Consider the following 14,850-nt stretch of genomic DNA (forward strand, 5'->3'; position numbering starts at 1 on the left):
ACCAAAAGTCCATTAGAGCTCGTGGGAACCCTGAGTTCTTGACGCTGCAGCTTCTCTTCCGCTCATGCAGAGCAGGAGGGGGACTGCTCGGCACCTGAGCCACTCCTGGCATGTTGGCGAGAGGCAGCGGATTCGGGGCACACGGCGCAGGGAAATGGGTACAAGGATGCCAAAGGCATGGGCATAGGCATGGCTCAGAATATGAATCGGGGGCTTGGGGCTGTGAGGGAGACCTCGGGGAAGCCCTGAGACAAATGACATCCCCACTCCCGAGCGACCAGCTATTGACCATCCCCTCCCTAAGAACGTATGTGGACATGGGTGTCTTTGCTCTTCACTGGAGACTCTGGGGCTGCTGGGGGCCTCCTTCTAGCAGAAAGGGCGGTGCCACGGGAGGATTCAGCAGCGGGCTCCTCTGGGCCCAGAACTGCTTGTGTCACTCTCTCTGGCCACCATCCCACCTGGCGAGGCCCCTCAGGCTCCTTGCTGTTGCTCCTGCCGTCACAGCTCCAGGGAACTGATGCTAAGAAGGTGTGGCACCAGGAAATGCAGGCCCCTCTCAGCTCTGCCTCATCCAGGAAGCTTTCTCAGTTTTCCCAAAACCAGGCACTAGTGCTTCCCTGATGCTTTGTGGCCATTCCTCCCTGGGCCCCCGATAGCCTGGGGTGTCGAGTGGTGACCAAGCAGAGATGTTCTGGATTCGCACCCTGGCTCCACCTCCCTGACCCTCAGTCTCTTCATCTAAAGTGGGTTAGCACTACCTCTCTGAGGGCTGTTGCAGAAGTCGGTGAGACAAGGCTCAGCACAGGGCCTGATGCAGAGCAGTCACCCCTGGGTGCCCCTGAGAAAGAAAAGAAGAGCAACTGAGAACAAACATGGGGCCTGACGAAGACCTAATGCGTCACCTGGGGACAGGCACCTGTTCTCTGCTCCACGGAGCAGGGTCTCGGCAGCACTTCTCATCCATCCACTCCACACCTCTCCATGGTTCCGGGCACACACAGAGAGTTGGACAGCCAGTGGAGGGGGAAATGGGCCATAAATAAGTCAGCACACACCCCAGGTTGAATCGCGTTTAAAGATGATTTGAAAAGAGGCGGCTGAAGAGAGTAAGGCACAGGCAGGGCACTCAGGGGGGATTGCTTGAGAAGGCGGCATGTGAGCCGATCTGAGGCTGCAAAGGGCAGGGAGGGGGAAGATCCCTCGGGAGGAGGGTCGGGGCTCCCACTTCCTAGAGGAGCTGGCGCTCTCAGCTCTTACGGGACCTCTCCGTGGATGGAGTTTGCTTACAGTGCATCTTCCCTGGTCCCCGAAAGGGGCCTCACACGTGTGGTCCCTGCAGCATCACTGAATAAGCCTGTCTGCCCCCCTGCCAGCTACTCCTTTCCTGTGGCTCGAGGCCCCGAACCCAGGGTGGCGGGTACGAGCCTTCCCACAACCGAGGATAATAGGACGTAAGGTTTGGTTGGGATGAATCTCCCAGCGATGGTGGAGACCCAGCCTCAGTCTGGAATCTGGGGGCTGAATTCTGACTGAGAAGCAGCCATTTTATTTAAAGGTCGACAGCTCTTGGTGGGCAGTAAACACCTGGGTGAAGGGTCCTGTCGAGCTCTGTTCTCAACGCGTCTGCTCAAATCCTGGGTCTGCGGAGGCTGACAACAGCCTTGCAAGGGGGGCATACGAATCCCATTTCCAATGAGGACAGTAAAACAAGAGGCTAAGGGTCTTGGCCGAGGTGGAGAGCTAGAGAGGAGAGGGCGCCTCTCCTGGGTCCCTGGGCGGAGACAGGACGACCTTCCTAGAAGGTGCAGGATAACCAGAGTCAGGAGACGTTCCCTCGAAAAGGAGTCACTCCCATTGGCCCTGCTTGGATCACATGCCCTCCCTGAGCCAATCACAGGGCCAGGGGAAGCTGCACTCCCCTTGGCCCTGCTTGGATCACATGCCTTTCCCTGAGCCAATCCCAGGGCCAGGGTGGGTACTCCTGTAGCCCGTGGAAAGGCCCTCCCCACGGGTCAGTACAGAGCAGCGTGGGCAGCTGTTTCCAAAGACAGCTGGGTTGGGTGTCTGCAGACACGCCAGGACGGTGGCTGCCCCAGTGCCCCGCCTCAGCCTGCATGCAGCCTCATCCCGCACTCGCTGTCCCTCAAATAGCCCTCATTCCCACCCACCCACCCCCGACACTGTTCCTCTCCTTCCGGGTCTGGGGGCTGGTCTCCGTCCTCCTGCTCAGACCTGCCGCCTCGAGCTCCGCCTGGGCCTCCCCCAGCCCCAGCCATGGTCTGGCTGCTGCAGCCTCCGTCTCCAAGGACTGGATCCTGTCTGGGGTCATCCCTTGTCAGAGACTTGTGTGCAGGGCCTTCCAGAGGCGGGCAGGGACACACATTACGTATTAATGAAGCAGCGTTCCTGCCGAGACGCTTGACTCTTCATTTGGGGGACCAGAAATGACAACAGGCAGAGCGTGGGCAGCAGATCTGAGGGTGAACTGCAGCCCACAAGAGCCATCCGCCCCGCGGATCCCTGCCTCCATCGGGCTGAGGCAGTAAGTGTCTCCCGTGGACTCTGCTCCCTGACGGACAGGTGTATTCCTAGCCTGGGGCCTTGGAAGGAAATCTGTCTCCACTCTGGCTTTCTGTGCAGCAACAGCCCTCGTTAGCTGTCAAGTTCAGGCATCTCCAGGGAAGCCGCAGACCTGCCCAGACTCCTTCTCAGAGCCCTCACTTTTCCAGGAGGCTGCCCAGGTACCGGGTGTCGACTAAACACCACTCGAGGCCGGGTGCTGAGTTAAATTAAACTTTGCTGCAAGCCAAGTGACCGTCTCTCCTGAGCATCTCCTGGACAGTGCAGTGGGGGAGACAGAAAGAGAGCAGTCAACAGAAGCATAAACAGGAAAAAGCTGCAATGGAAGTGCTGGGGAGACGGTGAGGCAGGGTGTAGCAGGCGCTCTGAACCTCAGCAGAGGACGGACCCTCCTCACCCTGGGCTGGCCCACAGAGGCCACCTCTTCCCCCGGAGGCTCCAGAGCTCCCCCGGGAGATGGGGCTGAAGCCAGACCCCAGCCCAGCCCGCATCTCTCCTCTCCTGCCTCAGCTCCTGCAGACTCTGCCCAGGCGACCACTCACACAAGACTCCCATCTCCGGCTCTGCTTGCAGGGAACCGCACCGCACACTAGGGTGGAGAAGTCGGGTGGGCCTCCGTGGGGAGGCGGCATAGGCAGGGGCCTGGGCACCACGGGGACGCTGCCCTCTGGTTAGAGCTTCCCTGCCCCGCGCAGTGTTAAGGGCCCCTCCGACTACATCTGGGTCAGGCAGAGGTTTGACTGAATGCAACGGGGGAACCCACTGCAGCTACCCCTCTTCACGCAGACGGACTGGGAGGGAAGGCTGGCCAGCAGGTGGCTCCAGGGCCCTGGGTCTTGACAGGGAGATGGCCCTGCAGCGGAGGGGCTCCAGCCATATTTCCCACCCCCACTCTTTCTTGACTCAGCATCCACAGTTGAGAGGAGACGCTGATTGGCCAGCTCGGCTCATAGGCCCGCCTGTTGCCCAGGGCAGGGCAGGGCGTCTTGACCGACTGCTCCCCAGGACCACTCACAGTGGGGAACGATGACCCCCCAGAAGGAAATCGGGCCTCTGCTGCCTGAGTGAGAGCCGGGAGTGGACTCTGCCCTGTTCCCACTGTCAGCAATAATGTCTTCTGTCATCCCTTACCCCGAATTAAGTAGCTACCTGTCTTTATTAATTTGGTACAACCTGAAGGGCACTTTTGAGAAGCATCTAATTCACTCTTCCCCACCAGGCAAATTTTGTAAGAACATATTCATGGCTTTCATTAATATTCATACGACTTTGAGGGGTTTTTTCACGATTTATAAAACTCAAAGTAACTGTGAATGGTGATGTATAATAGTGTCAATGTTACACAGCAAATGCCTTTCCCTATCACATTCTGGGTTTTTCTGCTCATTACAAGAACCTAGTTGAAAATAATTGAAAGCTGAATTTCATTGTGCGTGGAAAGTATTTCGTAAAATGCAAGAAATACAAACATCGTCAAGCCTCTTAAAGTAATGCTCAAGAATCAAGGAAGCGTTGGGGAGGGACGTGTGGATCCCGACACCCTCAGCCCCGGCTTTGCCCCGTTCACTTGAGAGAACAGTTTTATTCTGGCCGGATCTTGCTGCTTGCCCAGCGCCATGGCAAAGGGCTTTTAAATTAAACTTTGCTGCGTCACGTAGGATTCGGTTATAATTTCATGATCACTTTCAAAGGCAATTAAAGTGATGTTCTAGTCCTGGGCCTTAGAGCCACGGTGACTTTTTTTTTTTCTTTTTTGGCTGTGTTGGGTCTTCGTTTCTGTGCCAGGGCTTATCTCTAGTTGCGGCAAGCGGCAGCCACTCTTCATCGCGGTGCGCAGGCCTCTCACTGCTGCGGCCTCTCTTGCGGAGCACAGGCTCCAGACGCGCAGGCTCAGTAGCTGTGGCTCACGGGCCTAGTTGCTCCGCGGCATGTGGGATCTTCCCAGACCAGGGCTCAAACCCGTGTCCCCTACATTGGCAGGCAGATTCTCAACCACCGCGCCACCAGGGAAGCCCACGGTGACTTTTTAAAGCACGGAACTTCAGCAATCCCTGTGTATTTGTAAAACCAGCTGGAATGAGAGCGACACCCGGGGTCTGAGATTCCCGTCACGGGTCGAGTGACCCTGGGGAGACACAGAGGCCTCCTGGGCCCGGTCTCCCATCTGCACAAGTGGGCACAGCTTCCTCAGCCTCCCTTTCTGCTCTTTTTTTTTTTTTTGCGGTACGCGGGCCTCTCACTGCTGTGGCCTCTCCCGTTGCGGAGCACAGGCTCCAGACGCGCAGGCTCAGCGGCCATGGCTCACGAGCCCAGCCGCTCTGCGGCATGTGGGATCTTCCGGGACCGGGGCACGAACCTGCGTCCCCCGCATCGGCAGGCGGACTCTCAACCACTGCGCCATCAGGGAAGCCCTCCCTTTCTACTCTTCGAAGCTTCCTAAGAAGGCAGCGTGACCGAGACAAGACCTGGGAACTCTGCCCTTGATCCTGGACTACTTGTGAAACCTTCGTCCACCCTTAGCCTCTCTGCGCCTCAGTCTCCCTACCTGCAGAAGGGGCTGGACCGAATCGTCAGTGGGGCCGACATTCTGGGGCTTTTCTTTCATTGTCCCTTAAGGAGTTGCAGGGGTGTGGGGTGGAGATTCCTGGAACCCTCCTCTTCACAGGGGAGCTCGGCGCCAGCTTCAGGCTTTCGAGGCGTAATAAGGACACGTAAGGAGGGAAACCCTAATTTGGGCAAAGAAGCCCAAGATAAACACAGTGAAGAGCAGGCCAAGGACGGGCCGTCCTGCTGTTGGTCCCATCAGCTCACCCCTCCCGGGGGCCAGCCCCTCCCCAAGCCTCCTTCCTCTCCTGCCGGAGGCCTGGGGGCCAGGTGACACCACACCCCTCGGGTTCCCGCTGAGTCTCTAGAGCAGAACCCTTCTGACTCCCTCCCCAGCCCCCCAGGGCCCCCAGAAGCCTCTGCAGACACCCGGGGGTGGTCCCCCTCCTCCTTCTTTTGCTCCGAGTTTTCACCTGGGGAGGGGTGACCACCTCTCTTCTCTCCCCCCTCCCTATTTCGCGGCTGTTTCTTTGCCCCCAGACAGTAGCCACAGGGCTGGGTGGACCGTCTCCCTCCCACCTGGGATCTTCGACCACCTGCCGCCCCCTTGGGGGCCCCCCTTCCCTCAGCCTCCTCCCTCGGGGCTCAGGGAAGAGGGAGATTGAGCACCTGCTGTGTTCACCGTGCCAGGCCTGCACCTGCCATCCGTGGGGACAGACAGCACGTTTGTGTTCCTAGGGCCCAGAGGAGGGTGTGGGGCAGCGTTAGTGCTCAACAGTTGGGGTGGGGGGGGGAACAGGCGAGCCGTCCCTGCAGAGCAGACGGGATGACGGACACAAAACCTGAGAAAACCCTCATTCTCTGTCAGCATGAAAATCTAGAAGCCCCAGCGTCGCGGGCCAACGTGAGGGCCGTGAGGACCAGCTGAGGCCGCGGGGAAGCCGCAAGTACATTTAAGGTGAAGGAGTGCTCCTAACTCTGGCTCTGGTGAGAGTCGGATTGTAAGGAAAACTGGCCGCAGCCTCCTGGCCGGCCACAGTCACAGCCAACTGTAGATATGCCTGCCTGCGTCCTGGCCAGCGTGGGGTGGGTGGGGGCAAAGCGTCTGCTGCCACGACTCAGAGCTTCTCCCTCTGCTGCAGGCAGCTCAAAACTCCCAAAACGTAACAAAAATGAGAGTCTGCAACCTGTTTTCCTGGGAAGGTCTCTGGGTTTAATATCATACAAGGAGAAAGCGCTGCAATACTTCACTGAAGAATTACATCCTTGTGGAAGAACTTGATCCTAAGGGTTTTGAGAGCATCTTTTGAAACATGGGGACAGGGTCAGGGAGGCCTTATTAGCGGCGTGGCAAAGCCATTAAGATGCAGAATAGCCATCGCCTTCCCAGAGACTTAGAGCAAGAGGAGGGGAGATCCAGTCGTGTGCACACATGTGCACACGTGTGTATGCTTATATGTATGTTTGCAGGTGTGTGTGTTTGGGTGTGTTTGGGTGTGTTTACATGTCTGTTTTATGTGCGTATGCGTGTTTCTGTGTGTGTGTATGTACACACATGTCCAGGAATCATGTACCGTGGTGGACAAGACCAAACACTCAATTTTAACTGGACATTCTTGAAAATTCTCTTTGCCCCCCAAGTCCTTACATCAGGATCTCTCACAGACCCTGTTCTTCCCCCATTTTATAATTGTCACTTTATACTGCACTGAGAGGCTGTCATTTTTTTAGATCTAATTCCTCTGGTCCATGAACCGCGTGAGGGCAGGGCTGTGTCTGTCCGGCGTGATGGGGCCTGGCACACAGCACAGGCCACGTGGGCCAAGTGAAGACATTGTTGAAACACCAGAGGCCCCGCCTGCACTGACGGTGTCCCCTGAGCTGACTGGGCCTCTGCCTGTCCTGAGGCAGGTTTTTCTCTGCAGGTCCAGTGGGATTCTCCTCCCCTTCAATTCTTTGGGAATAAACCTCCAGGGCGTTTGCAATTCAAAACCACACATGGTGACTTTTCTCCAAGTTTCAAGTTTACTCGAAATTAGGCAAATACCTTCTCCTTGGGGGAGAGCCTGCCAGAATCCTGCATTTCATCCAGCCTTTCCTAAGGACGGATCCAGCCCTCCGAGCGAGGTCCCTGGCGAACACAATGGCCAGGCACCATACGTTATTTTAATGTCGACATCACTTTAAACTAACCTTTTACCATCTGTTCTGTCCTTTAGTAACAAATGCAAAAGAGCATAATTCTCGGTGGCATCATAAAAGTGAGATGGGTGATGGAAATGCCCACCTCCACTCTTTATTCACGGTCCTTCCGGACGCTGCTGTGATGTTTTTCTCATTTTCCAGACACAAATCAAGGGGAAACTGCTCTCCCCTGATCTGGTGAATTCATCTGCACAGTATTTCTTCTTAATACGGTAAACTGTGGGAGAATTCAGGGCACCCTGTGCGTATTTCAGAAGGCGCCTGGAGAATTAAGGGAACGCGGCTCGACGGTCAGGATGTAATGAGATTTCTTTGCAAAAAATGAAATCTTGAAATGTGTAGCGGGTTCTTTTCATCCGTTTCATCACTAACTTCCCTGTGAAGGACGGGCAGCCTGGCCCGGAGAGGGCGGGGTGGGGAAGCACACTGCGTGGGCCCGTGTGTCCCCCACGCCCCCAATCTCTGCAGGGCCGTACGGGCTCCCACGCCCCCCTCAATCCAGGCAGAAGGCGGGCGGTACCCCGGCCCAGGGGTCCGTGGGGGGCGTCCGGCCCAGCCATTCTCAGTGGTCTTGCTCAGGGCGGACAAGGACTAGGAGAACCGGACGTGACGGTAGGAGAGGGAGGAGGGCGGAGCTGGGGAAGCCGCGGCGAAGGCGCCCGTCACGGACAGTGCGTGCGCGTGCGTGCGTGTGTGCGTGCGTGTGCGCGCGTGGCTCCTCTCGGAGGCCCGCGTCGGCCCCCAAGCAGACCAGGTCGCGCTGACCTCCATGATGCCTGTGGGGTGAAAGCGTCGCCTCCTTCGGACCATCGGTTCCTGATATTTTCTCTTCCCCGTCCTGTCGCGAAGGAGGTAAGAGGCCGTTGGGGCGGCTGGGGTCCCTGCCCCCACGCTCATGACCTGGGGGGGTCGACTCTGGTGTGTTAACAGTAAATGCTGGGTTAGGAAAGGTGTCCTCTATTGGACCGAATTTTCTCGGAAGTGGCGTTTTCTGGGGAATGGCTTGTTCTATGGTCCAGGTTCAGCTGGAAAGGATGTTCATTATCAAATCTCTGTGGAGCCTCCGTGGAGACCAGCCTGTGATGATGATTGTGCTACAGAAATAAGTTGCCCGAGAAAAAGCCACCCTTAGTTTCTGAGATAAATCCCACTTAGGCGTGTAGGGGGAAGAAAAGTAAATTTCTCTCGCCCCTTCTGAGTTCCTGGCTGAGACCCCCGTAATAAAAGATTAACAAGAGAACAAGCAGCAGAAGTGTATTAACACGAGTGCGTCATGCATACATGGGGGACCCAGGGAAAATGAGTAGCTCCCCAAGATGGCTGAGAATTCAAGTCTAAGAGGAAAAGGGGAGGGGAATGTAGGCCTCTCAGGGGAGAGGAAGTGACTTGTAGGAAAGATGATGGACCCTTGGAGGAGGGATGGGAGGTGTGGTCGTGTGGAGGTCGGCCTGGGTGTGCTTGTCTCTTCTAGCCCCCCTCCCAAGACTAGAGGCAATAATCCTTCTCAGGTGATAACCCCACCGTGGGGGGAGGGCATCTGTGACACCTGAGCCTCTTTGAGTCTCTGTCTCCAGGCAGATGAGGGAGCTCAGAGAAAACCCCTCCTATACCTGCTGGTTCTCAAGGGCCTGCAGCTGAGAACAGTCACTACACCCAGCGGCATGTTTGGGAGTGGCGTCTCGCTAACCTTCATCCCCGCCTTTGACACCCCCGCAAGCAGTTTCGGCCTAGCAGCTGGGCTGGCGGGTTGCTCCGTCTCACTGAACCCATCTCTCAGTTCAGTTAGCAGTAGGCTCATTTCAGGAGGCAGGGTTGCAGGATGGCTCTGCAGGATGCAAACAGTCAGGTGTGTAATATGGGGCATTTCCATGGAAGAGAGAGAAAAACAAAGTTAATGGTTGGAACAGGCTCTAAACCCGTTTCTGAGTCCTGGGGGCAGCCAGTCGAGAAGATTTCTGGTTGGTGATCTCACAGCATCTTCTGCAGTCTGGTTGCCTCTGATGAGGTCATTGCATGTTCCAGGGAACTTTCTGAACGTCGGCATGGCAACAGGCAGGCAGGCTGTCGGTACTTGAGCTGTTTCGGGGGCTTCTCTGAAGTTCATACCCAGTCATCCAGCCTTAGTTTGCAGGGCTTTGGGGAAAGGGCAGTTTTGTTCTTAGTGATTCCAAGTCAGAAAGGCAGGAGAAGGGGCTTCCCTGGTGGTCCAGTGGTTAAGACTAGGCGCTTTCACTGCCAAGGGCGTGGGTTCGCTCCCTGCTCGGGGAACCAAGGTCTTGCATACTGTGAGGCGTGACCAAAAGGGGAGGGCAGGGGCAGGCAGGAGAACATTAGAAACGTTGGTTTGGAGAAGCGCGGCCAGATATTTGAGGAAACTAGAAGAACGCGGATCCCGTCCAGTTTCAGGTAGAAAATAAAACCTCAAAGACAACAAGCAGGACCAGAATCTCAATGTATAGCTTCCCACCAAGACCTAAGTCCCCTCTACAGTCAGCCACGTTCCTGCCAGAGGCAATCACGGTAAGACCGATTTGTTTGCAACATAAACATGGTCTCATTTAACGCGGCCTGACCGTTTACAAAAGTGTAGCAGAAACAGGACCGTACAGGCTCCGTGGAGGTTTGCCCTGCTGGAGCTTCTAACAAGGACTCACTCTCAGGTCACACCTGAGCCCTCCCGTTTGGATGTGATGATGGCGGCTCTAGGGCAGGTTGAACCCCACCTGCTGGTATTTCTGTTCTGACCGTAACATCTCCGTCTCTGTGTGGGATTGGTTTGCAGTTACCTTACTTTGTGCTCTCAGGAGGAGAATGGTATCCAAGGAGGATTTGTAAAACCAGGGGGATTGCTTTTTCTCTTGTGTCCTCTGCTCTGGAAAACTTTCAAACACCTCCTAGGTAAGCTCACCTGACGCTGGAGCCCTTTGCGGAGGAATTTCCTAAAGAAATAGTGGTCTCTTCACGTTTGCTCTTCTTTCTAGCTGAGTTTGAAATTTTATATTTTCTCAAAAAATAAACAGTTTCGTCAAGATTTTCGACTTGGCTAACATAAAATATAAAGAATAAAATGTGCTTTTAAGTCCTATTTTTTTCTCTTAAATTTGCCAAAGGTACATCTATTTTCTTGTGGGTTTTTCTCCAAAGAACAGCTCTTGAATCTATTTATCAGTTCTTCCAATTTTTCTGTTTTCAGATTTAGAAATTTCTGCATTCGTCTTAATCAGTTACTTGGGTGTTTGCCACTTCCTGCTTTGTCATTCCTTTCCTTCTGGAGCTAAATGCTCAGTTCATTCACTGTAATTCTACTTTAATGATGAAAACATTTGAAGTTAAGGGTTTGCTTTGATTCAGTCTCTGGCCAGATTCCTTGGGTTTCACTGTGTAATCGTCTTCTTGTCATTTTACCATTTTTAAATCACCTCTAAATGTAGTTCTGATTCCTTAACCTGTGGTTACTTCAGAATGTTTTCTAAAACGTCTCTTTAAAATTATCGTTAAATTTTAATTGCATTATTCTAATAAAATGTCCTGGTCAGTTTTGCTTTGTGCAATTTGAGGTTTTCGTTGTGGTCCATTTGATTATAAAATGTTGCCATGGTGCCCTGGGCTTTGATTTTTAGAAGTTGTGTTTTCTGAAGGTGTGTTCAGAGCTTCGTGCTAATCTTAATGTGACCCCGTCAGTTATTCCTTTCACATCCTTGTGGCCTAGTTACAGTTTCCCACTTTCGGACAAGTGTTTCACGGTGTCTATGATTATTAACTGCCCTTTATGTGACAAGAGTCTTTGCTTCATCTAAATGAAAGACATACGTCTTTGTTTAATTCTGCTGGTGTCCTTTCTGTTTCCCAAAGACGTATGTTTGTCTAATGATCTGGTCAGAAGTGACATGTTGTTTCTGTGTAGCCCCACCCCACCCCACATAAAACACAGAATCGTGCATTTTTCTCTGTTCTTTCCGTTTCTTCCCCCAACTCTCAGGCTTTGCTAACTTACTTTGGATTTGGGGCCCAGATAAGCATTATTAAATTGTTTTTTCAACAATATACAGTTTCTGTTATTAAAAAAAAAGAACTTTTTGTGCTTGTACTCAGCTCCATAAAACCACATTGACAGCAATTTTCATCAGAGTTAAGCTTCTGTGTCTAAATACTGGTCGTGGGCCGTTTCTGTCGCAGCCCCCGTTCTTGAGATCCTGGCTGTGACCCACCCCTCAGGGCCTCTGTCAAAGGCGCAAGAACACAGGACATTTTCTGCATCTTTGCGCATCCAGAAATATCTGTTCCCTCCTACACGGATGACAGCTCGGGGGCACAAGCGTATTGGCCCCGACCTTTTGCCCTCAGACCTCCACGGAGTGTGCTGTTCCCTTGCCCTCGTCTTTGTCGAGGTTTGCTGTGCTGGGTGTTTGCACTGGGTCCTCAGCCACTTCAAACCATCATTTGCAGGCTCTCCCGTCGGTGTCATTGGCTCTGCCATGCTCGCTGCACACCCTTTCCTCTTGGAATATTGTGTCCTGTCCTCCCCTGTCGCCTGGTGGGCCACCAGATGTGCAGCGGCGGCTCTCAGTAAACCCCTGGCCTCTGCTTGCCCTTCCGGTCCCCAGAGTGGACGAAGCATTGGCTGTGGCCCCAGATGCACCTGGGAGAGGCCACGTGTGTGGCCAGCAGGTGGGCTGAACGTGGCCCTGCTCACACTGCAGCCTGACCCTCCCCTCCACCTGCTCCTCCTTCCAGATCCGGTCCGACAAAGACAGCGACATCCCCATCCGCTACAGCATCACGGGCGTGGGCGCCGACCAGCCCCCGGTGGAGGTCTTCAGCATCGACTCCATGTCTGGCCGGATGTATGTCACACGGCCCATGGACCGGGAGGAGCGAGCCTCCTACCACGTGAGTGTCCATGGCCTCAGGCCCCTGAGCGGGGGGAGGGCAAACCCAAGTCTGTATCAGAAAAGCCCAGGGGCGTGCGGGGCACTGCCCCAGAGTGTCTGTTTCATGGGGCTGGGTGGGCCGAGAATTTGCACCTGTAACATGTTCCCGGGTGATGCTGGGAGGGTCTGGGACACACTGGGGGAGCGACTGGTAGAACTGGATCCACCTGGAAGACGTGGATCCACGTGACCTGCCAGGAGCAGGAGCTCTGATGGTCGGCGGGGAGGTCGAGAGGCTGCTGTTCCATCCCCGGCCTCTGTGATGGCCAGACATGCATCCTGCAGCCCTTCTGTTCCTGCCTCTCTGAGAGCGGAAAGGCAGCTCTGAAGCCAGCACCGCTGTTTGCATCTCGGAGCTGTGCGTGGAGAGGGAGAAAGGAGGAGAAAGTGGAGACTTCAGGGTTCAGCTGAAAGGGACTGTCCACCCATTTCCTCCTTGGCCTCACAGCCTGGTGGCCCATGGAAGTGGCCCTCCGCCCTGGTGCCAGGCCCCTCTCCGGGCTCTGCATCCTTGTTTGCAGAGGGTCTGCACCTGCGGGCGTCACACGGGCTGGAGCCCCGCCCCCAGCAGGTGAGATCTGGGCACTTAACCTCTCCGGCCTCGGTGCTCTCTCCTGCAAAGGGGGCGGAGGACCAGGCTGAATCAGCGTGTCGTTGCGAGGACTCACGGGTGACCACACGTGAGGCATTTAGGACGGAGCCCAGCCCCTGGGAAGGCTGCCTTTGGAGTTATCGGCAAGATGTCGGAGCTCCCAGTTCCTGGATTGTAATTTACAAACAAAGACATTCACGTGAGAGGATGGACTTCACAGCCTTCTGCCCGTGTCGTCCTGCTGACCGGCTCTGAGCTCGCTCGGCTCCAGCCCGAGGTGCTAAGTGTGGCCGCAGGCTCTGCTGCGCCTCGTGTTTGCTGGTTATTCGTTTCGGGTTAATTGTCCATCTCCTGGACCAGAAGGAAGGCTCCACGCGGGCAGGGAGCCGTCAGGCTTGTCCACACCACCTCCCCTGGCCCGAGACCAGAGCCCAGCCCTTGGGGGATGCTCACAGCCCATTCGCAGAAGGGAGGGAGTGGGTGGGAGGAGGCTGATTCTGCCACTGGCAACGGTGGCCTCCCCGAGGGACTCCTGATGTCCCGTCAGAAGCAGGTGCACCTGCGGGAGCCCATCCTGGGGGGCGGGCAGTCCCCTCTGAGCCACGAGGGTTTCCTCCCTCGGTGGATTACTTCCCTATGTTCAGGACGGCTACAGGGCCTGTGTGACTGTGCGGGTCACACAAGGCCATGAGGCTCGTGGCCCCCTTTGAGGTGGGATCGACAGGAAGGCCGAAGCTTGAGGACCCCACCTTGTGGTTGTCTGGGCCTCCAGCGCCCCATCTGCGCCTCGGCGCAAACGGCCCAGAGCTGCACCCAGCGTTACGTCCATTCCTGAGGACCCCAGCTCCGGGCACCCCGAGAGCTGCTCGATGCCGAGGACACCACACGCCTCCCTGAGCCCCCTTCCGCACCCCCAGACCCGCTGCTGGGAAGGCAGGAGCCAGGTCTGGGGAAAGGAGACCCGACTGGCAGTGGTCTGGGGTCTCCCGAGTTCCCGGCCCACCGTTAACCGCCACGGTGGGTGCACAGAACCAGCGAGACAATCCAGCCAACACGTGTTCAGCCAGCCTCGCGGCAGGAAACACACCGACTCACCGTGACTGTTGGCGCCCACGGGGGCTGTGTGCTGCCGCCACAGTGCTCACGGCATGGCTCAAGGTCAAGGTCAGCTCCCCTCGCCTGCCAGCGAGTCCGTGCTGACTGAGAGACTGAGGGGAAGCGCTGGAGGCAGACAGGCCCCCAGTTCCTTGCGGCTGTTGGCCAGGGGCCGCTCCCACCCCCTGATGGCGCCAAGTCTCTCACGCTCTCGCCTGCCGCTGGCCAGGAAAAGTGCTCTGATGTTAGAGGCCACGAGGCTACCTCTGTCCACCCAGACAGTCTCCCTGCCACTGAAGCCAAGCCCGCCACATGACTGACCTGATCACGGGGTGAGCCCCGTTGCCCTCACTCCTGAGACCAGTGCCCCACATCCTTGTGGCCCTTTTAGAATCCTCTCTGCTCCCCCCCGACCCCAGTTCCACCGGCACCTTTGCCTGTGGAGTGGGTGGGATGACCTCCCACCTGAGAGGGAGCTGGTAAACTGGACACGGGTCAGCATGAGACGACCGCGTGGCAGCCCACCAACACGAGACAGACGAGCTGTCACTGCCCTGCAAGGTGACTCCCCAGCAGGTTCTCTCAGGACTCCGTAAGAGGGCTTGCTATCGGGTTCTCCCGCATACCGTCATCTTGGGCAAGTTCGCTAATCTTCCTGCGCCTCCGTTTCCCCATCTCTAAAATAGGGATCGGACAGCACCCAGCTCATGGGTTCTTGGGAGCTGTGAGGTAAGGCAGTGCGTGTAGAGTTCTGGGGGCACCCCCAGCCCGAACCAGGGCGCAGCGAGAGCCAGAGGCTGGTGGTGATGGAAGACAGCCTCCAGAGTCCACGTGAGGCCACTTCCAGGGCCCACATAGAATGTTCCGGGTCCCGTGCCCCAGGAAGAAACCAATGGCTCA

At 55.9% G+C, this 14,850-nt stretch overlaps 1 protein-coding gene across 1 annotated transcript in view; it reads left to right on the plus strand.

Moving 5' to 3' along the window:
• Positions 1-14,850, plus strand: part of LOC101329561 (cadherin-4) — a 46,331-nt gene that overhangs the window by 10,062 nt on the left and 21,419 nt on the right. The window contains exons 3-5 of the mRNA XM_073793314.1: positions 5,120-5,156; positions 8,123-8,184; positions 12,067-12,222. Of these exons, the coding sequence (XP_073649415.1) occupies positions 5,120-5,156; positions 8,123-8,184; positions 12,067-12,222 (255 nt within the window). The remainder of the gene's footprint in view (positions 1-5,119; positions 5,157-8,122; positions 8,185-12,066; positions 12,223-14,850) is intronic.

Source organism: Tursiops truncatus, chromosome 15, assembly GCF_011762595.2.
Source record: "Tursiops truncatus isolate mTurTru1 chromosome 15, mTurTru1.mat.Y, whole genome shotgun sequence".
Classification (NCBI taxonomy): Eukaryota; Metazoa; Chordata; class Mammalia; order Artiodactyla; family Delphinidae; genus Tursiops; species Tursiops truncatus.